Source organism: Gracilinanus agilis, chromosome 3 (genome assembly GCF_016433145.1).
Source record: "Gracilinanus agilis isolate LMUSP501 chromosome 3, AgileGrace, whole genome shotgun sequence".
In the NCBI taxonomy this organism is placed as follows: Eukaryota; Metazoa; Chordata; class Mammalia; order Didelphimorphia; family Didelphidae; genus Gracilinanus; species Gracilinanus agilis.
The window spans coordinates 123,782,466-123,809,688 of NC_058132.1; the positions used below are offsets into that span (position 1 = coordinate 123,782,466).

The following is a 27,223-nucleotide window of genomic DNA, read 5'->3' on the forward strand; positions in this document are numbered from 1 at the left end:
TCATCCTGTTCATAATTTCTTACAGCACAATGGTATTCCATTACAATTGTATGCCACAACTTATTCAGCCATTCCCCAACTAATGGACATCCCCCCCCTCACTTTCCAAAATTCTTTGTCACACAAAGAGTTGCTATAAATATTATTATGCATATAGGCCCTTTTCTTTTTGTTTTTGTTTTTAATCTTTTTGAGATTCTTTTAACTTTCAAAGTTATTTTTCCTTACAATCTTGTTGTGTGTTATTGGAAATTTGGGCCTTTGAACTACATTTCCCAAGAGCCCACTGGCTTCCTATCATTACACGTGGATAAAATTGAGGAGTCTAGTGTGACTAGCTCTCTTTCCTTCCTATGGCAGCTTGGTGGAGTGGGCTGTTTTAAAAGGTAGATTAGCCATGGCACGTGGGTTTATTTTGTTACTTATTTATTCCTTTACTTCTAGTGATTACTAATCAATCTTATAAAAACACAATATTTTTAAAGTTATTATTTTATGTTCATTTTAATTTTTACAATGATGGCAATCATGAAGGGATAGAAAGAATTCTCAATTTTTTAAGATAAATTTTGCAAAGCCATGTTTCTCCTGCTATGGATTTTCACCCTCCCCCCACCTCAAGAACTTCGAGAGAACTCTGAATTCTCTTTGGAGCTGCTATCCTGCTCCTGCCAGTTTTTTTCTTTCCCATTTTTGCCCAGCTGCCCTGCCTGTCCAGCTGCTTTAGTTTGAGTGACTTAGCAGGGGCTCTTGGCAGAGAAGGGATAAGCTTCTTCTCAAGTCCATCTGCTTGGTCTTCCCTGAGCCACATCCTAATCAAATACCAAAGTTTGGCTATCATCCTGGCTCCCCCATTCCTGAGAGTAAAGGTAAAAATCAGACCAGGGAATGACACTTCTCTTTCACACAAAAATCTAGTCCTTTCCTCTCTCGTATAATATGGTAACTTCCTGTAGTCTCGGCTATCAATGGGTAATTGTGTAGTTACATAAATCACTTTAATTGGGCCCTGATTCAAGGACTTATTATTAGTTTATTTTTCCTTTACTTAGATTTTTTTAGTCATAAGACTTTGATATTTTATGTTTCATCCACAATTTATCTTTTTTCTCTTTTATTTGGATTTTTTTATGTTTTTAGATTTCTTGTCAATTGATTCATACACCCACATAACTCAATCATGTATCCTTAGCTGATCTGAGTGTTTGTCACTATCCTTCTTAAGGGGGAATGTGTTATTATTCTCCTTAGGGGGGAATGTATTATTATCCTATAATGCAAAGTTTAAATTCTTTTGAGAGTAATTTTAGGATAAGAAACTTGCTACCTCCCCAAATCCAGAAAGTGAACTGTTTGGAGAAGGCACCATTAAGATGCTTGCAGAGACCCTTGCAGAGATACTGCATCAAGAAGATCCAGAATGAACTTTGGAGTACAGTGAATTGAACTGTGGGGATTGAATGCATTTGTTTTGAATGTACACTCTTATGCTGAAGGGGACTGCCCCCTAATTGGCTTTTTGCCAGTGTGCCTAGCAATCATTGGATCATTGATTTTGTCCTCTTTTCTTTTTATTCCCAAATTACTTAAATTTAAAAGTTGGTTATGTTTATAAGATCCATCGGAGAGACCAGTCTTCCTCAGATTTTAGGGGGGAATGTGCTATTGGAAATTTTGAGCCTTTGAACTTGGCCTTAGCGGAACTTGGGTTTAAGACCTTAGACTGCTTCCTTTTTTCTCTTCTTGGAGGAGGCCTCGTGGCTAGAAGCCTTGTTTAATTAACCTCTGTGCCCCCTTTTGCTGGGGCCTCTGAAGCCCTGCCTGGTTTGGACCTTCAGATCAGACTGGAGTAATTATCTCTCTCTCTTTCTCCCTCTCATTTCCCCTACTTTCACTCTTCCTATTGTAAATAAACTAACATAAAAGTCATTCTGACTTGAGTCTTTCATTTGGAATTAAGGAATCAATTCCTGGTGACCAAAACCCTTAAATATTCAGTCCAACCATAATTTTTACCCTTTACAGTTGTCAATTTATAAATTGTTCTCCTGACTCTACTTATTTTCACTATGTTTCAATTTTGACTTTCCAAGATTCTCTAAAATTGACATTTTTTTCTATTTATTATGGTGCAATACTATTACATTACACTTATATACTACAACTTATTCAGACATTCATTTTCCTATTAATGCCTTCCCTCGACCTTGCCTTATTTTCCTTTTTTTGCTTGTCTTTTTCCCTTTTTCCTTCTAATACCCCTTCAAAGATCAAGAGTTTTGTTTTGCTTATAATACTTCCCTGGTGTCATCCTTGCTTTAACCTTCCCCCATTTCCCAAAGTCTGTGTGTATCTGATTCTGTGTATGCATAACCTTCCTTCACTGGATTCAGATGAGTGAACTTCTGTTGTGTACTGCCTTCCCTCCATGTTTCCTTCTTACACACTCAATTATTAGAAATAGCAAATTGTATCCTTTTCTTCCTCCTTTCTACATTAATGTATTCTTTTTATCTTCCCTTTTCTTTCTCCTCTTAAAATCTTCAGAATAGAACCAACCCATTCCAAGGTCCTCTGATTTTCTTATTTATATCCTTCAATATATTTTGAAGACATGAAGAATCTGAAACAACCCTTGTTCATTTTTCTCCCTATTAAATGTTAATCCTTCAACATCATACAGCTACTTTCAACTGTTCCAATAGATTTCTCTTTTAGCTTTTCCTTGAATCTTAGGTTGGTATTTCTAAGATCATACTTAGCTCTACTTTTTTCAACAAAAATTATTGAAAATCCTCTATTACATTAAATAACCTTTTTTCCCCCACTGTAGGATGATATTCACTTCTAAGTCTATATATTTTGCCTTTTGGAATATTCTAATCCAAGGTTTCTTCTCATTTTTAGTAGAAGTTGACAGATCTTTCATCATCATGACTGTGATTCTTTGGTGCTTGAATACTTTCTAAATGCTTGCAGTATTTTTTTATGTGTAAAGTCTGATGTTAGCTATAACATTCCTAGGACTTTTCCTTTTGAGGTTCTTTTCAGGAGGTGCCTGGAAGATTCTTTATGTTTTTGCTCTGCCCTCTGCTTCTAATATATCTGGGATGTCTTAATTTTTGATTTCTGAAACTATAGTCTCTGATTTTTTAAAGTAATAATTTCCAGATAGTCCAACTTAGGTTATATCTCCATGACTTGTTTCCCTGGTCAGTTATTTTTTATGCAAATAACTTATATTTTCTTCTATTTCCAATCTTTTGATTTTGTTCTAAAACTTCTTGCTTTGTCATGGAGTCACTGATTTCCATTTAGGTTATTCTTTTTAAAAAACACAACTTAACTTCTATATTAGAATCAATACTATGTATTGGTTCTAAGGCTGAAGAATGGTAAGGATTAGGTAATGGGATTAAGTGACTTGTTCAGGGTCACACAGTTAAAAAACATCTGAGGCTAAATTTGAACCCAGGTCCTCCCATCTCTGGGTCTGGCTCTCAATACACTGAGCCATCTAATTATTCCTCATTTAGGCTTTTCTTATTTTCAAGGAGTCCTTTACTTTCTGTAAGGGATAACACTTTCTGTTCTAAGCTATTTGTTCTCTTTCACATTCTTCCAGAACTTTTATCTTTTGCTTCATTTCTTAGTCCTTATAGAAAATTCATTTTCCCCCCTTTAAGTCTCTGCTTACAGTTGATACAGAATTATCTTCTTAGCTTGGATTTTTGGACATTTCTAGATCTATTATAATTCTTTATTGTGCTCTTCATCTTCCTCTACTTTGCTCTTCTCCCCAACCTTAGTTTCAAATTGACGTTTTGCATTATTTATTCTCAAATTTGGCTACTTGGGTACTTGTATTATATCTTTGAGATTCAAAATGCTGAATTTTCAACTTATAACAAAGTTCTAGGGGCTAACATTTTATTATAATTTCAACTAAATGGCTACCATATTGAAAACTGTTCACCGAAATTACTACTTACAATTTCTCACCTTACTTTATTTAGTTTTACCTAAACTTAATAATAATGGAGGTGATGGCTGTAAAGGACATCGTTACAACTTGTTCAGCAGCAAAAAGGCAGCCTGACATAAATAACTGTTTTCAAAGCTGAAAGCCTATAACAAATTTGTTTGGCTTCTAAAGGTGATACTTTAAAAGGATGAAGTAATTTGTGATTTTATCCAATAATAATCACTAGTTCACTTTTTGAACTACTGAACTACTGAAAGCCAAGATAGAGGAAAAACCGCTATGGATGAAATATTTTAAAATAGGCCCTCCTTCTTTATAGAGAACCTATGAATTAATCCATTGAGAATATCTAAGCCTTCATAGCTTAGATGACAAGTGCTTCATAGCACAAGATTATTTTCAAATGCATCAAGAAGCAAATGGAATATTAAGGTTCCTTTCTTCTAATCTATGAGTATATTTTTATTTACATTGTTTGACCAAGTAGAATATGAACCCCTTAAAGGCAGTACTCATTTTGTGCTTTTCACTTTCTTTGTGTCCCCAGTGTTTAGCACAAATGCCTGGGTATTTAATAAATGCTTGTTGTCTTGGCTTAATTTCACAAAGTCTGGCTTAGAGCAAACATTCTTAACCTTTTTTAGTGTCGTGGACCCCTTTGGCAATCTGGTAAAGCTTATGGATTCCTCTTGTATAGTTAGAAAATCTTGAACTCTTGGACTTCATCCCCCAGAAGTCCTTCAGTATTTCCCAGACTTTGTTTCAATCTCTCCACCACATTGCATGGTCACGTTTTGTATATATTTGTGGGTAACCCCTTCCTCTCTCTCTCTCTTCCATGTGTGCAGCTTGGGTGAACTCCCACTTGACTCTAGCCTTTTAGTTTCCTCTTTGCTTCAAGTTAATTTTAATAAATCTTATTCAATATAATACTTGGAGTATTTTGGATATTAATTTTAATTTTCACACTTTCAAAATAATGTTTGTTGCCCACATTCATCAATGAAGGAAATATTAAGTATCAGTTAGAGGTCAATGAAAATAATAATGAAATTTTTCCCACCCAACTTCTCAGACTCCTGAAATCTATCCATGAATCCCTTGGGAGTCCATGGACTTCACCTCTGTCTTAAAGAATCATTATGGAAGATAATTACTTATGAAATACAATGGACATAAGGCAGCTAGGTGACTCAATGGCTATAGAGCAGGCTTAGAGTCAGGAGGAGCTGGGTTCGAATATGACCTCAGACACTTCCTAGCTGTGCAACCTAGGCACTTAACCCCAATTGCCTAGCCCTTATTCCTCTTCTGTCTTGTAATCAATACTTAGTATCATTTCTAAAACAGAGAATAAGGGTTTTGAAAAATACAGTGGACACATAGTCAAGAATGATACTTTCACTTTTCTTTTGTTTGCCAAATTAAACATATAGCACTTTGTTATAGCAAAGAATCTTTCAGTTTAATGATGTATGTACTTTATAATGCCTTTAAAATATTCATACTTCATTTTTAAATATCATATGACTACAGAATTAAGTTAACAGTTTGAACAATGAAATTGATCTATATCCTATTCATTCAATAGTTATATTACTAGTTTTGGTGCAGGTCTGCATTATAATTCCTATAAGTTCATGTAGAAACATGTTGGTTGACAGTTTCAAACACAGTGGCATCATAATATTGACAGGTAATTCAATCAACCTGATCAAACAAAAAATAAATAAAATATCTGGTAGTGAGAATAACCAAGAATTAAACACCTCAGGTGAAGCAAGTGGGAGGAAAGTACATAAAGAATAAAATAAAATGGAAACGTGTAGTTTTTGCAACTTCTCTCATATTTGCCCAACATTCTTCTAGCCAAAATTTGCAGCCTTTCCCTCTCGTTCTCCAGACTCCATCATTCCTTTATTTTCTCTCTTTTCTTTCTCTCTACTTTCATCTTCCTCATCTTCTTCCCTTGTTTTCCTTTCTTCTAACTAGCTCTCTTCTTCTTTGTTCTTCCCTTCTTCCTTGGCTGAATGCAAGGCAGAGCCTAACAAGGGCCCAATATGGAGCTGTTCTTGTGCTCAAGGCAAGAAAAGGCAATTAGTTCCAAGCCACCATGACTACTTGGTCCTCACTTGACTTTAGTATCTTTTTGGTCCTCACTTAAGCCAGTATTATTATAGATAATATTCTGTTTGAAAAGAAGTTATACTATGCAACCACCACCAAATAATATTAATTACCAAGACTCACAGGCAAGGTTCTGTCAAAGGCACAACTCATTAAACAGTGCAGGCTCTATAAGGATCAGGAATTATTCTTTTTTTTTTCTTTACCTTTTGACTTAATAGCATATTAGATTTTAGGGTATAGGCCAAAAAGATTTCAATTCACATAATTTAGAAGATACTCAATTGTTATATGGATTGGTCCTATCCAGAAAGAGATTAATTTCATAAAGCGTAATGTCATATCTTAGAGGAGCATTATAAAGAACATTTACTTATGCAGTACAATGGAAACATAGCCAAATTAAATGCAGAATATTTTAAGTGTTATAGCAAAGGGTTATAATTCTTTAAATTTATAAATGTATGGTATTTAGTTATAGTGATGAACCAATTACAAAAATAGCATTATCTATTACTGTGCTCAAACACTAAAAAAGTCTCTACTACACTATCAGTTCCCAATTCCACTGCTCATTATAAATAACTCAATCCCAAGTTTCATCTAATATAGCAGCAATAGAAATATGAGTAGCAGGCAATGGTAGGCATTCACAATGTATGAAAGAAATTATTGTGAAATGAGAGATCTAGCCCTAAACCAAGGTGGCTAATGTAATCTTCTTTGAGATATGTGTGGGTCCTTTAGTATTTTCAAAATATAAGGGTAGTTGTATGATAGAAAGAACACTGAATTTAGATTTGAATCCAACCCATAATCCTTATTACCTGTGCAAATTAATTTCTATGTGAAAAAAATTTATGAGCAAGAAAAGTTCAGAAAAACCTGGAAAGACTTGCATGAACTGATACAAAGTAAAGTGAGCAGAACCAGAACATTGTACATAGTGGCAGCAGTTTTATAAAATGAACAACTATGAATGATTTAGGTATTCTCAACAATAAAATAATCCAAGATAATTCCCAAAGATTCATGATGAAAAATACCATCTACTTCCAGAGAAAGAACTGATGGAGTATAAATGCAACCTGAAGCATACTATTTTTCACTCTATTTTTTTTGCTATTTGAATTTTCTTCCACAAAATGACTAATATAGAAATGTTTTTACATGACCACACCTGTATAACCTACATGAGATTGCTTGCCATCTTGAGGAAGGGGAAGGGAAAGGAAGGAGAGAATTTGGGATTCAAAATTTTTTAAATGAATATTTAAAAAATACTGTGTTTACACATAATTGGGAGGAAATAAAATATTTAAAAGAAAAAATGTAAGAATCAGCAGACTCCCTGAAGGCAACAATATTTTTTTAAAAGAGCTTAGACAACATATTTCAAGAAATTTTTTTAAAAAGCCTAGAACTCTTGGAAGAGGGCAAAATGAAAATAGAAAGAATGAAGGCATTGTCTACATCAGAAATAGGAGACAAACGAGAGGGGGGGCAAGAACAAGAACAGAACAAGAACAAGAACAAGAACAAGAAGAACAAAAAGAAGAAAGAGAGAGAGAGAGAGAGAAAGAGAGAGAGAGAGAGAGAGAGAGAGAGAGAGAGAGAGAGAGAGAGAGAGAGAGAGAGAGAGAGAAGCAGGTTCAGTACTCTACACGGAACCCAGAAGAAACTAAACCACACTTAATAGGAATTTCATGACACCCCCAAGTAGGGAAGAAAAGGACTTCCATGAGCTGTGAGTTATATTCTTTGCCACATGTGATGCAAATTTGATCTCACTTTCCCCTAAACTCTGTATCCACTTGTAGGAATCATGTGTCCCATACTTTTGGGGTACAATTCTTTTTACTATACCATCTTAGTAAATAGACATTTCTAAAAATTAATGAAATCTGGTAGGCTAATTGATATCAAGTGATAATCAATAGGGTTAAGTAAGGGTTCATGAAAACATATTATTAGAAAAACCACCAATAACCCCTCAGAGTTACCTCTAGAACACTGAGAAGAGAAGTAGCCAACCCTACACTGGGGATCCAATTTGCTAATCCAAGTAATAGTAAAGCGAGTGACCCCCAGTGCATGTGCTAAATTGGCTTGTATGATGTTGGGCAAATCAATTAACATCTCTGTCCAGATAACTCCCGTAGGCTATTAACTGCAGACCAAGTGCAACTCTAGAATAATAGAGGGAGTCTCCTCACTGGGAATCCTATATATATAAAATGATGAAAGCACAGCACCAATTCTATCCAAAATGAGGACTTAATTCAATACAACAAATACTCATTAGGTGTCTAATATGTACAGTACATCATGTTAGACATTGGGGACACAAAGATGAAAAATGGCAGTCCTTTCTCACAAAGCATTTGTAGTCTAAAAGTGGATGAGATAAATAAACAGACTACAATAGGAAGCCTACAAGTTCTTTACCAAGTAATGTCAAAAGGTCTAGAGGAAATGGGTTATGTAAGGAAAAATATATGCAAAAGTTGTCCAGAAAAAGAAGGTATCTGTACTTTTTTAATTCTAGTGCCTTCTCTCTCTTAATTTTTTCTTAATTATCCTGCATATAGCTTGCTTTGTATATATTTATTTGCATGTCTCCTCCATTAGGTTACAAGCTCCTTGCAGGCTGGTGTGCTTTTTCTTCTTTTTGTTTCCTTAGCACTTAAAACCATGCCTGGCACACAGTAGGTGACTGTTTGTATCAGTGCAGGGAATGCCCATATCTATGAAATAACAGCTCCACTGAAGTATGGAGTTAAGATAGAATTTGATCATTGTGTTGTGAAGATACAAACACTGTTTTGAGATTCAGAAAGACGGATCGCTGTCAGTAGAGAGAAATGAGGGGAGACTTCATGGAAGGAGTGCCACTCATACTAAATTTTGAAGGAAATGAAATATTTTTTAAAATTTTAATTGTTGGAAGAAATGTTTCCCGGCATAAAGACAGTCTGGACAAAGGTGCTGAGGTGGGAATGGCAAGGACAAAACTGGAGAATAGTGAATACAGTAAAAACAAGGCAGTGTATATACTAAGATTAGAAAAGAAAGCAGGAGCCACACTTATAGATCTATGGTGGCACTCAAAGAGAAACACCACTCAACCATACATAAAGATCCTTGCAGGCAGCATATTGACATAGAAAACCACATGTTAACAGTATCTATGTGCTATTGTATTTTTATTTATTTTGTCAAATAATTCCCAATTACATTCTAATTGGGTTTGGACTACACTCAAGAGTGACACCTCTGCTGTAGAGTTCCTAAAATGATGGATTATTTTTATTTTTATTTTTTGTATTTTATTCAGCGAGCTCTGGAGACCCATGGAAAGATCTTAAACAGAGTACTGATACATTCACACTCATGTACACATCACAACAAAACCAGAAGAAATAAAAATAACCACACATAAACTTTGTGCGGTGTTATGCACAATCACATGCTAATAAAGCTAAGAGCATAAAACAAATAGAGAAATACCTTCAAAATTATAAAATATCCAAATTATCAGAAGACCAGGGAGAGAGAGATCTTAAATAAGCCAATCTCAGAAAAAGAAATAGCTCTAGCTATAGACAAACTAACATGCATGTTCTTAGACTTTTTCAGTGTATTGATCAGTTGTGCTATGTGTTTTACTTTCTTTTTTTTTTGTCTTTATCAATACTATTTTTATGTGATGGAGGAATTCTGGGGATAACTATGATGGTGTTAAAAAAACAGATGACATCTATTTTTAAAAATCCTATCCATCCCAACTAGCAATCCTACAGCTTCATATATCATCTCTTTCCCCCAGGTCAGCTAAACTGGAAAAGAAACAAAACAAATAACTATTTCTGTTGTCCTTAGCCAGTGAGATTGAGTCCAGAAAAGCTCCTGAGAGCCAAATGTTAAATTTTCACTGTGAACATTTACATCTCAGAAATTAGTAGTAAATGTCACAAGGCAGGGTTTGATTTGGTGTTTTGATGATTGTCTAGATTAGGGGTTGGCAACGTACGGCTCTCGAGCCATATCTGGCTCTTTCGAGGGCCAGATATGGCTCTTTCTGCAGGAGCCATAAAGTCATTTTTTTTCAGGCACTGTTACAGGAGCGTACTGTGAGCACTGTACGGCTCTCACGAAATTACATTTTAAAAAATGTGGCGTTTATGGCTCTCAGGGCCAAAAAGGTTGCCAACCCCTGCTCTAGTCCTAAAAGAATGATGAAAAAATATTAATAATGCAGATTTAACTTAAAAGTATGTTGTGTGCACATTTTCCCCCTGGGGGAGGCAGTTGTTTACCAGAATACTACTACTAATAATAATAATAATAACAGATAACAGTTACATAGTGCTTCAAAGTGCTATGTGTTATCCCCTTTGATCTTCACAACACGAGATAGGTGCTCCCATTGTTTGAGACTGAGTAGGGTTAAATGATTTGCCCAGGGTTACATGGCTTAAGCAAGTTTCTGAGCCAGCATTTGAACTCAAATATTCCTAACTCAAACTCCAGCCCCTTATTCATTGTGCCAGCCAGCTGCCAAACTCACTGCATGGTCTTGAGGCCATCATGATAATTTCCCCTTACAGGAGGCTGTGAACTTATAGAACATACTCATGAGAAAAAACTGACAATAACATTTTTTAAAGGTTAGTGTAGCTCTGTCACCCAAATAATATTTTGTCTAGCATCACTTTTTTCCCCTAATATACAAACCCCTAAATCAGTGATTCCCAAAGTAGGCACCACCACCCCTTGGTGGGTGCTGCATCAATCCAGGAGGGCAGTGATGACCACAGGTGCATTCTTTCCTATTAATTGCTATTAAAATTTAAAAAAAATTAATTTCCAGGGGGCTAAGTAATATTTTTCTGGAAAAGGAACAGTAGGCCAAAAAAGTTTGGGAACCACTGCACTAAATGATATTTTTTTCTATCACCAGCTTATTTTTTCTCCCTGACAATAAACTCCTTAATAATATTTTGCCTTGACCCCCTGTTATGCAACTCTGTCAATTCCAGGGAACCCCACCTCTTAGCTTTCCTGTTGAAGTACCCCACTTCCTACTGCATGGACTTATGTCTTGGTGCTTCCTAAAAAAGCACTTCCCTTATATATACTTTATGTTTGTCTATTCCTAAAGTCTGTCAGGTCCCCTTTTGCTTGCTCGCTCTCTCTCTCTCTCTCTCTCTCTCTCTCTCTTTCTCTCTCTCTCTCTCTCTCTCTCTCTCTCTCTCTCTCTCTCTCTCTCTCACACACACACACACACACACACACACACACACACATCACTCACAATAAAGCTTTGCATGAACTGATCTCCATTGTTCTGCCTATTATTCCCAGCATCCAAACTTATGAAGCAGTTGTTTTTCCCATGCCTCTGGCTGGCCCACACAAACCTATTTCCTTAGATACTAACTGGGTACCTGGACAAAGACTTGAGCTCTTGATAGCAGCGGCGTCTACACTGGGACAGTATGGCACTGTGAGTCCAGTTGTAGAAAATAAGGGTAAATAGGGGAAACCTATGTTCTCCAGGAGGAACTCCCTTATGCCAGAGGACTGTAGCAGAAGGAGTGAAGTCATTAAAACAAGCAACAACTTGACATGTAGAGGGGACTTACCCTGGGCAAATCATTTAACCCTCTGCCTGCCTTTGTCTCCTCATTTTTTAAATGTTGATAATAATAGCATTTACTTCCCAAGAGTATATGAGGACCAAATAAAATTTGTAAAGTGCTTTAAAAACCTTAAAATTATATAAATGCTAGTTATAATTACTATTATTAAATAGATTGCATGTATAATGTGTACAATGACAAAATCGCTCCACTGTACGTGTGTTATTCCAATGCAGAGCTGGGATATTTCCACTCTGCCTACTGACCTCCTTGGCTTCCTTTAGTCCCAACTAAAATCCCTCTTTTTACTGGAAGTCTCCCCTGCCCCTGTTAATTCTAGTGCCTTCCCTTTATCAATTATCTCCCATTTATTCAATATATAGCTTGCTTTGTATATAACTGATAGCGTATTTTCTCTTCCACTAGATTGTAAATTCCTTGACAGCAGGGATTGTCTTTCATTTCTTTTCTGTATTCCCCAGAGTATAGCACAGTGCCTGGCACATAGTAGATATTTAACAAATGTTTATTGGTTGCTTGATTGCTTGATCAAAAGCATTGACAGAGTCTTCAGCAGTCCTCTAGCTTCAGGATAGTCCGTTCACAAATATCAATCCCAGTGGCCAAGGTTGCTATCCCATGACCAAATTCCCAAAGTTACCATATGGCATCAAATAATAGCAAGATCTTCAATGTCTATGATGGCACCTTTTCTCAAACGGCCTCAACCCTTTCATATATCTTCACGAAGGGGCCATTAAGGTACAAGTTATAAGCAACAGCACGGCCAAAATGGCACGCAGTGCCACGAATTCCTACAGAGTTCTCTAAACTAGACTTGTCCAATGCAATGAGTCAGTCAACAGCAAGAACTCACGTTTTGTTGTTGTAAGGCTTATTTTGACAGATCTCTGGAGACAGATAATAAGGTGTTCCAACACACGTCTGAGCAAATTCCATTGTGCTAAAAATATTGTGAATAAGATAATAAAAGTAATTTATTCTTATGGAGACGAGAAAGGAAGACTAAATTCTAAAGTCATCATATTACAGAAAAATATTTCATTAGAACAGGAAACAAAATTACTTCAAAAATAACAAAAATAAGGAAAACAATTCTTAACTATCATTTCCTCTCTAAATTTCAAGGCTGAACTTGAGGCCCCAGGGAAAAGGATAGTTACTTGCTCAAAATCACAGAAATCTCATTTAATTCTTATTGAAACTGAGGTTGCATTCTCCAATTAATATATATTCTATGGATATGAACAGACATTTCTCAGGGGAAGAAACCCAATCTGTTTAGAGCTATATGAAAAAAATGCTTCAAATAATTAATAATTAAGGAAATGCAAATTAAAGCTAGTGTGAGATTCTATCTCATATCTATTAGATTGATAAAGCTGGCAGAAAAAAAAGAAAAAATGAAAAATTTGGGGTGGGCTGTAGGAAAATAGGTATATTGATGTGGCCATTCTGGAAAGCAATTAGGAATTATCCCCTCAAAGTTATTAAAAAGTACATGCCTTTTGACTGAGTAATACCACTATTAGGCCTGTACCCCAAAGAGATCAAAGGAAAAAGAAAAAGACCTTTATGCAAAAAAAAAATCTTTAGAGTAGTTCTTTGTACAGAGGCAAAGTCCTAGAAAACTGGGTATCCATCAATTAAGGCTTAACAAATTATGGTATATGAAGCCAATGGAATGCTATTGTGCTGTAAGAAATAAAGACATGATTTGAGAGTCACCTAAGAATTCTTATGTGAACTGATGCAAAATAAAGTGAGCAGAACCATAAGAACAATTTATGTCATTATAATCAATATTGTAAAAATGAACAATTCTGAAAGAAAGAGTTCTGATCAATGACATGATCAACAATGATTCCACAGGACTAATGAAATAGAATATTTCATGACAAAGAGGTCATGGACTAATGTAGAGGGAGAAATGTGTTTTTGGATACAGCCAATACAGGAATTTGTTTTGATTGGCTAAGCCTATGTGATAAATAGGTTCCTTCTTCCTTCTTTTCTTTCTTTCTTCTCTCCTTCCTTCTTTCCTTTCCCTTCCTTCCCTTCCTTCCTTTCACTCATTCTTTCTTCTTTCATTTCCTTTCTCCTTCCCTCCCTTTCTTCCTTCCATTCTTCCTTCCTTCTTCCCTTCAGTTGTATTTTCTTGGTAAACGTCAGTGTACAAATTGTCACTTCAGAATTTGCATCTAAATATTTACCCAAAAATATTAGACAATAGTAGTTTTCATGCCTAAGCACATATATTGACCATTTTGAGCAGAAAAGAAAATGTATTTAAATGCTACTTACTTGTTCAATACTCTTGCTATGCCAAAGTCCCCAAGCTTTGCAACCATCTCATTGTTGCTAAGAAAAATGTTCTATAAACAAATAAAAAGCCAAGTGAGTTAAATCAAGAAAAAGGTTCAGTTTTTCTTAGTCACCTTCCCAGGATTCTTTACCTGTGTTTTTATGTCTCTGTGTAAGATCTTCCTGTCATGAATATGTTTCAATCCCAGGGAGATCTGCACAAACCAACCCAGAATCTAAAAAGAAAAGAGAAGTTACTCTGTCAATCTGACAGTTGCAATTTTAGTGAAATATCCTGGTGACAAGATGCAAAAACAAAGGGAATTACATGAACATCCTTTGTACAGATCAGATATACTTACATAAGTAATCACTTTCATCTTTAATTCTATTGAATTTCTTACAAGCAAGACTGAGGCATGAAGGGCCACACAGCTTTGTCAGATGAGTTCAGCGGCAACAATTGCTAATATCTATATCACACTTACTATGTACCAGATACTCTGCTATAAACACTTTATAGCTATTATCTCATTTGATCCTCACAACAACCCTGGAAGGTAGACGCTATTTCTACCCTTTCCCCCCATTTTACAGATGAGAAAACTGAGGCAGGCAAAAGTTAAGTGATGTACTGAGGATCCCATGGCTAGTAAATATCTAAAGATGGATTTGAATTCAGGTCTTCGTGATTCCAGTCTAGCCCTCTGTCCACTATGCCACCTCTTTGCCCTTTAAATCAGTAATAATTCAATAGAGGGGACAGCTGGGTGGCTCAGTGGATTGAGAGCTAGGCCTAGAGACAAAGGTCCTGGGTTCAAATCTGGCCTCAGACACTTCCTAGCTATGTGATCGTGGGCAAGTCACTTGACTCCCAGAGCCCTTACCGCACTTCTGCCTTAGAACCATTACATAGTATTGATTCCAAGATGGAAGATAAGGGATTTTTTTTTTAAAAAAAGAATTCAATAGAATTAATTGAGAATTCAACAAAAATAAAAGATAAGTGATTAGAGGCAAGGAAGTGAATGAGTCTGTTCCTAGATTTGTTTTCTTGCATAATATGTGAATGCTAATAACATTCTGGGCACCACACTTATGTTTTAATTTCCCTGATAACTGTGTTGCTCTCAGGAATATTTCCTTTTGGAGTAGGAGGAGATATGGAGACTAATAACAAGAGTTTTTGGAATCTACTTTTAATCATGCTTTTAACACCTTATTTGGTTCTACTTTGGCAGTTTCTTCCCATAAAATCCAGGATCCTTTTCAGTATTCAGTCCATACTTATTGAGATGACACTAAAATTTTACTAATTCATAAGTGTTTACTTGCTTCTTTGTCATATTCCATATAGGAAAAGGGAGAAACGTATGCAGCTACGCTCCAGAGACAAAACGTTAAGTTGTAATTCTGGAGGCTCTTTTATCAAGATGAAATGTAGCGCAAACTCTAGCAGTGAAGGGCAGCCATATAAATCTAGGAGAAATAGAACACAGAAGGGAAGAGAAGACGTGTTTTCCATAAATCCAGAAATTATATGCTCCTGTGTGAACATAGGAAGAATGAATAAATTCACAATGGTTTGAGATCTATGGATTGTTTCTTCATATTTGAGATATTTAACAACAAACCTGGAAGCAATGTATGGAAACATGATAGTTTTAAGTAGTAAAATGTAACAAAAAGACCTCAGGAAAGATGAAGGCAATATTATTGTGGGTGCTTTGATCCAGAACATTAAGCATCCATCATCCTGAGCCTGATTCGCATTCCTCTCCACAGAGGCACATATCTCTTCCATGACCAGAGCTCCCAAATGGACTTCAACAAAAGCTCTATATGTCTAAGAAATATGTGACTGCCCAGAGTGGAATGAGAAAGGAGGCCATTATTTCTCACTCTCTCTCTTCTCTTAATAACTAATGAAACTAAAATGACATTTTCCAAGACGAGGTTTTTTTTTCCCCCCTCCCTAGCCAGATTGAAGAACTATTATAAAGCAGTTGCCCAAATGGGAAAAGGAATAAAACCAAGTCAATGTTAAAGTTAATGTGTTGCATTTATAATGTTTTGTTTTAAATGCTTCCGGATTTGGATCTTAAGAGGGAAGTAAATATTTATCTTAATAGCACATGCAGACGGAGGGTGGGGGGGAGGCAGGATGTTCTGAGAAAGTCATCACATCTTTTATTCAAGATGATTCCACTATCAATAGGAGACTCGCTAAAGCCATGACTATGAATGGATTCTTGGCTAAACTGTATTTTTCCAGAATGCTCACCAATTCATTGTAGGCAAGTTTGAGCAGTCACCCACAAATGACATTCCCAATAATAGAATTTTGGAATAATAAAAGCAAATCTTTTCCCCTCAGATATTAACTGTTGATAACTTACCTGCTGGATAGTTAAGAAGCACAAGAGATAGAATGCTGGGCCTGGAGTCAGGAAGACTCATCTTTGTGAGTAAAAATCTGGCATCAGACACTTATTAGTTGCATGACCCTGGACTAGTCACTTAACCCTGTTTGCCTCAGTTTCTTTAGTTGTAAAAATAAACTAGAGAAGGAAATTGGAAAACGCTCCAGTATCTTTGCCCAGAAAAACCCAAATGGGGTCATAAAAAGTCAGAGGTAGTTGAAACAACTGAACAATAACATATCTGCCATAAGACTAATTAGAATCATTTACCTGGTCTTCATCAAAGAGGACTCCATGTTGCCTACTGATTCTTTTCATCAGATCTCCTCCATCACAATACTCCATCACAATGTATAATTTATTCATCTCTATAAGAAAAAATGGGGCATTATTTTATGCTGGAATGACTTTCCTATATGTATTAGTTTTTTAAAGGCAAAGAAGCCTAAAGTATAATTAAAAATGTCCTCCCTATAAGAGTGTTAGAAATCTGTTTCCCAAAATAACTCATGAAAATACCTAAGATAGGATGTACCTTCCATTTTTTAAATGAATAAACCTAATTAGATGTCAATACTTTAAGGAAAAAGTTATTTCATTAATGTGTGTACTCCCTCTACTGGTGTAGTTCAGAATTTCTCCATGCCTTAGTCCAGTGATGGGCAAACTTTTTAAAGGGGCCAAAGGAAAGGAAATGCTCATCTGTCAGTCTGTTTCTAAGGCAACTCTTTGGAAGTTTCATTGTATTGTATCCTCCTCATTGTATTCTTCAGAATAGGAATAATGTCATGCAGGGCTAGAACATTTCTGGGCAGGGGCAGCTGGGTAGCTCAGTGGATTGAGTCAGGCCTAGAGACAGGAGGTCCTAGGTTCAAATCCAGCCTCAGCCACTTCCCAGCTGTGTGACCCTGGGCAAGTCACTTGACCCCCATTGCCCACTCTTACCACTCTTCCACCTATGAGACAATACACAGAAGTTAAGGGTTTATAAAAAAAAAAAAAAAAGAAAGAAAGAAAATTTCTGGGGGTCACATCTGGCCCGTGGGCTGTAGTTTGCCCATCACTGCCTTAGTCAAAGGCTTAATCAGTGGTTTTGGCCCAAAATATATGACATCTATTAGCCAACCTTACAGTGCTGAGTTTCTCTGGACTTGGCTAAGCTTGTCCTTAAACCACAGACTTTCCGTCCATCATGGAGCCCTTCTTCAAAATCTTTCTGGATTGGAAAGAATTGTTGGAACGTGAGCTTGCTGTGAGAAATCTATAGATCAGGTGGCCTCTACATTGTAACGCATACTTCAGTAATATTGTGGTAGAGGGATCATAATTGCATTTATAACTCCCTCTATCACTTTTTCCTGCATTTGCAAAAGTCATTGAAGAAGACTGAGATTAATAAGGCAAGTCCTCTATAGGAAACTTGGAATTTCTTCCCAGATATTATGTTTCCACCATGGCAATTCTCATCAGGTGAACAACGGGGCCTAATTTAGGGAGCACAGGTATAAAAAACCTCCGAGCTCGCTTCAGGCATGGATAACTGGGAGGAAGTGAAGTGTTGTGTGCACCAGATGTGCAGATGACATGAAAGCTGGGAGGGATAGCTGATAGATCAACAAATAGAATGGGAATCCCAAAAGACTTCAGTTGTCTGGAATGACAAGCAAAGTCTAATAAAATTAAATCTAAAAGGAAGGGATTGATAGAAATTCCTATTCTTGGGGGCAGCTGGGTGGCTCAGTAGATTGAGAGCCAGGCCTAGAGACGGGAGGTCCTAGGTTCAAATCTGGTCTCAGACACTTCCCAGCTGTGTGACCCTGGGCAAGTCACTTGACCCTCATTGCCTAGCCCTTACCACTCTTCTGCCTTGGAACCAGTACACAGTATTGATTCCAAGATGGAAGGTAAGGGTTTAAAAAAAAAAGAAAAAGAAAAAGAAATTCCTATTCCTGAGTCCCCTCTCCCCCAAAAAGTTATCCCACAAGTACTAGGTAGAGAGATACAGGGAAATGTTTGTTTTCTCTGTCTCAATCTCTCTCTGTCTCTCTCTCTGTCTCTGTCTGTCTCTGTCTCTGTCTGTCTCTCTCTCTGTCTCTGTCCGTCTCTGTCTCTGCCTGTCTCTGTCTCTCTTTATCTCTTTTTCTGGAAAAAAAAAAACGCTTATTAAGTGTCTTGTGCATTCAGAGCACTCTGCCAGGTGCTAGGTATAAGGGCACATACAGCATTTAGAAGATAGAGTCCCCACTTTCAAAGAGCCCAGAGTTTGTAGAGGAATTCAGAGTCGGCTGAAGAATGTGGTAAGAATACAGGTAGCAATAATAGGCATATTAATCACAAGAGGCAGCATCACGAATAGTGAATCTGCTTTAAACCAGTAAGCACTGAGTTCAAGGCTAGCTGTATAAATGTGGGCCTCTCGCCCTGCTTCTCACTGAGCCAGCGAGGACGACACTAATAAAGAAGGTCTGGAGAAGGTGTGCCGTGCATGGAGGGCAGGGAGCCTGTTCCCCCCTCAGCTCCCTAAACCATGGGAAGCACAAGTGCAGGCCCCAGCCCTACGACATGGCAAATGCATTAGAGGATTTGAGGGGAAACCCACGTGAGCTCCGCGGGGTAGGTCATTGCTAGCGTGGAGAAACAGGCTGGCCGTGAGGTGGGACCCGGGCTTGAAAGCTGGACAGGAGCCTCTCAGAGGGAAAGCCCTAAGAGCAAGGAAGCCCGGGAGGCAGGGCCATCATTATCCCAGTTTTATAGGATGAGAAAACTGAAGCAGAGATTAAGCAATTGACTCGGCGTTATACGCCTAAAAAGAATTTGAGGCTAGATTTGAACTCGTCTTCCTGACTCCAGGCATGGTGCTCTGTCTACTATGTTATCATTCATCACTTGGGAGGTGGGGATGGTAGTCGGTTATTCATTAATTTTTTCAATGTACAATTTACTAAGTGACTTCTGTATGCAGAGCACTCTACTTGATACTTAATGAAGTCGAGAAATCTGGACTTAAAATAATACTAAGAACCACTGCCAACTGAGGGCCAGTAAATCAGAGATTAAGATAAAGTAACCCCTGAAATAAAATGCAAACAGAAGAAATAGTCAACTCATAAAAACTTGATTTAGTCACAGCTTTCAGGAATTGCCATGTAAACCACACAATATGGATGCATCTATAAGTCAGAAAAACAAACCTTGAAGAGATGTGAAGAATTGTACAATATTTGGATGTTTCATCTTTGCCAAAAGAATAACTTCTTTCTTGGAAGCTTCTTTTTCTCGATAAGGCATCTAAATCAAATTTTAAAAAATCAAGTTTGGGATGATTTAAAAAATCATTTGTTTAGCTTAAGTGGTGGGATGGGGAAGCAGAGAGGAATCTGGTCTTTAGATATTACAAGTGTTTATTCCCATCCCCCAGACAGCACCCCATGGACTGTCTCTCTCTACTCTTAATTTGCAAAGCCTAGTACGTTGGCCAACCCACAGCAGGCAAATGATAAGTATTTATTGTGATTATTATGAAGAAAACTAATATTTCTGGAAAAGCTTTTTTATATTGCTATGAATATTAATGAGCAGATATTGCATCTGTGAAGTTATTTTGATACTTGCTCTTCTCATTCAAACAAAATAAAAAGAATCTCAGGGAAAATAATTTAATGTATCAAAAAAAAAAAGGCTGCTAAAAAGTAGAAGACAGCAACCCAGATCTTGGTGGATGCCATCTCTCAACCTCCAGGACACTCTCCCTTTCCTAACGAGTTCAATGCCTGGCTTGCAGTTGTTTTGTCCTCCCCATCTCCTGTCTTCATACTACAGGACTAACAAACATTTTGCCCTTTATTCCTCCCAATGACAGAAAAACAACAGTTATAGGGATAGCTAAGTGGCACAGTGGATAGAGAGCCAAGCCTGGAGTCAGGAAGACCTGAGTTTACATTTATCCTCAGAGAGCAGCTGTGTGACCCTGGATAAGTCACCAAACCCTCTTTGCCTCAGTTGCCTCAGATATAAAATGAGTTGGAAAAGGAAATGGCAAACCACTTTAGTATCTTTGCCAAGAAAACCCCAAAGAAGGTAACAAAAAGTCAGGCATGATGGAAAATGACTCAACAACAATAATAACTCTCCCAAAATATTTATTCCATAATCCAGGAATGCTGGGCTGCTTCACATTCATCTTCCTCAAACTCAACACCAGATCTTTTGACTCCATGCTTTTTCATTTGCTCTCACCTTTGTGGGGTGATCCCTCCATCCCCTCTACTTTTTTGTTTCCCCGGCTGCCTCCCAGATCCAGCTTAAATTCCACTGTTCAGAAGGCCCTTCCTGGCTCTTTCTCTTCTAAGGCTGACTGTTTTATATACCTTGTATGTATATATCTATTTGCATGGTATTTCCACCATTAGAATATATGCTTCTTGAGAGCACGGACTGTGATTGTGTCTTTCTTTGCATCCTCGGTGCTTAGCATAGTGGCAACTAGGTGGCACAGTAGACAAACTGCTAGGCTGAACTCAGGCAGACTCACCAAATCTGGCCTCAGACACTATCTCTGTGACCCTGGCCAAGTCACTTAACCCTGTTTGCTACAATTTCCTCCTCTGTAAAATAAGTTAGAGAAAGATGCGGCAAACCGTTCCAGTTTTTTTGCCAAGAAAACCTTAAATGACACCACGAAGAATTAGACACAACTGAAAAATGACTGAACAAAAGCAAAATCTTAGCATAGTTCCTGACACATAGTAAATGCTTAATATTTGTCATTTTTGACAAGGAAAAAACCTAATAATGTATATAAATATGAATCTCATGAAATCAAGATGATTTTCTTAACTCCTGAGAACATTTTAGAATTCATTATTAAAGGAGTGGTTTGTGAGTCCAAAAAGTGAAGCAGTAATTACTACAAACCAGCATGGACTGATCAACTAAAAGTCAAGTCAGACTTGACCTCACTTCCTTTTTTGACATAGTTACTATATTGATACAATCATAAAACGCCAAAGATATTCTATACTTGGATTTTACTAGAGCCTTTTATAAGTCTACATGTTATCTTTGCAAGCAAGATGGGGAAACAAAGGTTAGATGTTTGTCTAGTTAAATAGAATTAAAGCTGTTTGAACAACCACACCCTAAGAGTTATATCCATTGCTATTAATTTCACATTTTAATTAAAGACTTGGATGAAACGATAGATGTTGGAGTTATCAAATTTGTAGATGGCACAAAGCTGAGACACATACTGGATGACAGAACTGAGATTTGGGAAGATCTCATCTGGCTAGAACAATGGACTAAATCCAAGAAGAGGAATGTCAAAAGAGAAAGACGCAAATTCCCAAAATTGGATTCAAAAATATCAAGAGCACAAAGTATAGAAGGAAGAAGGCATGGCTAGATAAGAGTTTGTGTGGAAAAGACTTGAGATTTTTAATAGACTACCAATCAATTGAAAGATATTTAATTAAGCATTTACTGCATCCCAGAAAACATGTATGCAAAGAAAAGACAAAAATGAAAGAGTCTTTACTCTTAAAGTGCTTATTTTGCTGCTGCTACCAACCCCCAAAACGGCACCCAGGATGATGAGGAAATTCAAAACCATGCTAAGAGGTTTGAAAGAATTAGAGGTGTTTAAGTGAGTGGTACGAAGAGCTGCTTTCAAATAGAGGACTGTCTTATCAAAGGATGCTTGTTTTGCTTGGCCACAAGAGGTGGAATTATGAAGAGGAAAACTTCAGCTCAATTTAAGAGTAAAAAATGTAACAAAGCTATCCAAGATGCTAAATATACTGCCTCGGGTGGTCATGAACTCCCCATCACTAGGGTCTTTAAGAAGAGGCTAGAGGAAGATTTATAGACTATCTCAAAGAGAAAATTCTTTCTCATGTTCTGATTGGACTGGATGGCCTTGAAGATCCATTAAGATGCTGAAATGATGACATTCTTCATCTAGATTTTCTTGCCTGGGAATAAAATATGCCTCTCACCATCTTACTTTAACCTCTCTCTTATCTTTGCTTCAATGAATAGTGATTCTGTCCTATATTTATAAACAGATGTTTTATAATCATTGGTCTCTCAAGACTTCTCATTCTTATCTGAATGACTTTAGATGAGCACTTTTCAAATGCTCCTTAATATCACATGATACAATGAAGTAATTAACAAAAAATTTGCATTTTTGTGCCTTGGAGTAAAATTCTATCTATTTCTAGGAAGACGTAACATGAGCTTTGGAGAAATAGCAGAACTAGAGTACCTCTAATTATTGGAATAAGATTACACAGGTGTTTTTTCCAAAGTAAAAACAGTTGGTTAGTTTGTCCTATAAGAAAGGCACAAGCTTGGGTGTAGTCAGGGCATTCTATTAAGACACTAACTCAGCACTGAGGAAATTTTTCTTATGGTGAGTAATGGTATTTCCTACTAAACAAAATAAGCTCTATTAAAATAGCAAAAACATTATTATGACAAAGATCATAATCACCAATGATAAACCTTTCACAAAAATGTGATGTTGAGAATTATAGCAAAGCCTCATTTGGCATAGCATCAAAAAATTGTAACCCAAACACTTTTATTGAAAACCATCTAATTAAAATGGTCAATAATAAAGTAATTCAAAGTTTATACAAAAGTAAAAATATGGTTTTGATGAAATTGAAACATTGGAGGAAAAGCAAATCAAAAGATCAGTTAAAATATTGGGGAGACAGGAACAGCTGGGTAGCTCAGGGGATTGAGAGCCAGACCTAGAGACGGGAGGTCCTAGGTTCAAATCTGGCCTCAGACACTTCTCAGCTGTGTGACCCTGGGCAAGTCACTTGACCCCCATTGCCTACCCTTACCACTCTTCTGCCTTGGAGCCAATATACCGTAATGACTCCAAGACTAAAGGTAAGGGTTACAAAAATAAAATAAAATAAAATAAAATAAAATATTGGGGAGCCAATGAAGCAGCACACAGTCAAAATTCAGGTCAGAGTAGATATAAAGCTTGACTCTATAACCCAAAAGGCCAGCATGGAGTCACCTCAAATATATACACTGGCTATTTAGCCCTGGACAAATCTTTTTGTTCTGGACAAGTCTCTGAGACTAAAAATTGCAATGAGAGTGCCAATCAACATTAATAAAGGAAATCCTTCAACAGAAGCTTCCTAAATCAATTAACATAATAGACACTGACCCATCCCTAATTCTGACCTAGATCTAAGATGCTACAAGACAGAGAGGTGCAAAAATGAAAGGAAAAGTGGCCCATGTCCTCTAGGAGTTAACAGCCTGACTGGCATGATGATGTACATTCTAGGAATAAGGAATGGCTTCAATAGAGAAGTGGAGTGGAGGGTTACCAGGGATGTTAATTCTTACTATTATTTGTGGGTTCAATGTCAGATGGACAGGACCCAACAGGACAGGGAGACCAAGGTTTACTGCCAAGGAGCTAACTGTCAACAAGAATGGCAATTGGGCCCAACAGTTACTCAGCCCACCTAGGCAAGGGCCTATGGAGCCAGCAGGCAACAGGTAAAAGTTTATAGCAGTTTAATGAGGGAAACAATAATAAAGGATGGGTATACGGGATTCTACACTTACGAGCTAAAGGCAGACCATAGGGACAGGGGAAGGACTTGACTACACTAAACTAAGGCCTAAGCATAACAGGGCCCAGGGAAAAGCAGGACAGGAGTGAGTATCCTCATAGCAGTTGTGTCCAGCCTCTCTCCAGTGGTGTTTCTGCTCCTCCCCGACCACCAGCTGTACTCTTCCAGGTGGGTAGATTCTGGGAGCTGACCCAGCCCAAGTTGACCTGCAACTCAGGTTGGGATTTAGCAGTCTACCAAAATCTCCCACAGGTAGGTGATGGTCTTTCCACAGGTTCACTGGTGTATCTGGTGTCTCCAAGGGTCAGTTGCTGCTTGCCCCAACCACCATGGAGTCTCTCTCAGTGAGCAAGAAACACACTTCCTGCTCCTTCATTCCATCTTGGAATCCTCTAGCCCTTCCTGCTAGGTCCAACACTAATACTAAATTAATAGCTAAATAATCCTCACAACAGGAGGAAGGAAGGAGATGGAATGTCAAGTTCAGGGAGCAGCTAATAATGAAGTTTGGCTTTGCATCAAAGGGAGAAATATGAAGTGAATCTGGAAAGATAATCTAGGCCCAGATGGTGAAGGACTTTAAATACTAAAGAGAGTTATCTGCATAGAGATGATAATTGAATCCAAAGGATTTGATGCAGTCAACAAAAGGGAAGATCTAGAGGAAGAAGGAAAAAAAGTGCCACGACAGAGCTTTGGGGCAGATCAGAGGGAGTGACATGTTTAATAATGTAGCAAAAGGAACTGGGGGAGTAGGAACAAGACAAGGAGAGAGCAAAGTCTCAAAAACCAGGATGGAGAAGGCTGAAAGAGTCAAAAATGGCAGTAGTTAGGATAAGGACTGAGAAAAGTTTATCAGACTTAGAAATTAAAAGATCACTGGCCATGTCTAAAAGAACACTTTCAGGCACGTGGTGGGGTCAGAAGACAGTAATTCAAAAGTGAACTAGCTGTGTGACCCTGGGCAAGTCACTTGAGCCCCCATTGCCTACCCTTACCACTCTTCTGCCTTGGAGCCAATACATAGTATTGACTCCAAGACGGATGGTAAGGGTTTTAAAAAAATAAAAATAAAAAAAAAGTGAACTATCTGTGAATGATCCATGTTTTCTGTACTTCCTTCACTCCACTAGCACCTATTAATGAAACTGTCCCAGGAAGCCCTTTCTCCATAACTTAGAATGAGGCCCTATTTCTCCTTGCAGTAGCAAGCCTTGTGCACTCAGTCCAGCCTACATCTGTTATCTAAAAGCAGGACAAAAGGAAGAAATAGATGAAATGAGTGTAGGAAATAAATCATGAGTCTAGCAAAAAAAGATGTGGCCTATGAGTCATTCTAGACTTCAATTATCTGGACATCTGCTAGAGCACTTTCCCTGCCTTTAAAAGCAAAGCAATGGATAAATTATTGACAACTGTAGAGGGAGAAAAAGTTCATGCTTCAAAAATTAGAGAAGGCAATGAGGGGAAAAATTATTATGGATTGAATTCTTCTAGTAAATAGAAATTCACTGCAGTAGAAACAATGGAAATCTTAGAAATACCTTTTCATCTTATAGTTTATGGTAGGTATTAAAAATTATAGCATTTATACAGTGCTTTAAGATTTGCAGTGCATTTTGCAAATATCATCTCATTTGATGCTCACAATAATCCTGGGTGATATTATTATACCCATTTTACAGATGTGGAAATGGAGGCAAAATTAAGTGATTTGCCCAGGGCCATACAGCTAGTGTTTGATACCAGAATTAAACTCAGGTCTTCCTGACACCAACTCCAGCACTGCACCATAGCCTAACCTGCAGTCTAGATTTAGAGAGAGCAGATTTCAAAGGGTTCCAGGTTAGGATAGAATTCCATGAACTAAAATTCTGTAGGGGAAACCAGCCTAGGAAGTCTGAGATCTCCTCCAGATAATTTGATAATGACAGTTTAGTTGATAAGAAATAAGTGGACCCGGACATGTCTTTCTGTCAGCTCATGCTGCTGCTGCTGCTGTGTCTCTTGCAGCATGGAGTTTATTATATATACTTCAAGACTCACTTCACACAAAAGAACGCCTCCAAAACTTTGCATTTGCGCAGAAACACAAATTATGTCATATCAAAACACAAAGATTCTCAATAGCTTCCAAATAGAACAAGACTAAGGTCCAACTTCGGCTGGGTCCTTATCAGAAGGTCATGACAGGGAATATTTTCTCCAGGGCGAAATGTCCCTCCTGGAGGAATTTATGACCTTGAGTGTCTGAACTACTTTTGAAACAAAAACAGTCGTATTTCTGACCAAAGGAGAGAATGTTAACCTCTTAACAGCTGGATTGTTAGGAGCTTAAAGCTTTTCATTAAGGAAAGGTGTGGCTCAGAAAGGAAGTCAAAAGAGGAGTCTCAGATTTTTATCTATTTGAGACTGTTTCTCTTATTGGCCTCCCACAAGGAAGGAAGAGAAACTCTCAAGAATGAGATTCTAAAGGTATAAAAATAAATGAAGAAGAAAAGAGAGAAAGAAAGAAACAGATGTGGATGAATGGGGAACTCATCACCCAACCCAGATTTAGAGTTGTTTTGTTAATTATAAAAGATAGCAACTAGAGTAAGTAATGGTGGATAAACAAAATAGTTTCAAAAGGATGGGTCTTTGAAAGAAGAAGGAAAAGATACACTCAGAAATAAAGGAGACATAAAAACAAAAGATAGCAAAAAATATGATTTGTATTTCTAATGAGGATGTCAGGAGCCTAGAATGAGCTGTGAATGGTAAGGAATGCTGAAGACAGCAAAAAAAGGGATTGGATTGTTTTGATTTGGTTTGGTTTGATTCACCTATATTAGGAGGATAATGGAGAATTCAATTCAATTAAACAAACATATAAATGTCTTATATAAACATGTAAATGTTTATAAACATATAAAAAGGTTTTGGGGATCCAAACATATAAGTAGGTGAGTAAACACTCGATCATTGGAGGCTGAATTTTGAGTACTAAGGGAATCAGGAAAGACCTCCCAAAGGGCACAGGGGCTGCCATGTGAGATGAGCCTCAAAAGAGTTTCTAAGAGGTAAAGGAAGAGCATTACATGCAGAAAGTACAGAAAACAT

General features: G+C 37.4%; 1 protein-coding gene across 1 annotated transcript in view; it reads right to left on the bottom strand.

The window, feature by feature from the left end:
• The window catches only part of NEK5 (NIMA related kinase 5), a 96,196-nt gene that overhangs the window by 64,919 nt on the left and 4,054 nt on the right, over positions 1-27,223 (bottom strand). Inside the window, exons 2-6 of the mRNA XM_044668949.1 lie at positions 19,697-19,793; positions 16,776-16,873; positions 14,235-14,318; positions 14,083-14,153; positions 12,635-12,721 (exon numbers count right to left, since the gene is read on the bottom strand). Coding sequence (XP_044524884.1) covers positions 12,635-12,721; positions 14,083-14,153; positions 14,235-14,318; positions 16,776-16,873; positions 19,697-19,793 — 437 coding nt within the window. The remainder of the gene's footprint in view (positions 1-12,634; positions 12,722-14,082; positions 14,154-14,234; positions 14,319-16,775; positions 16,874-19,696; positions 19,794-27,223) is intronic.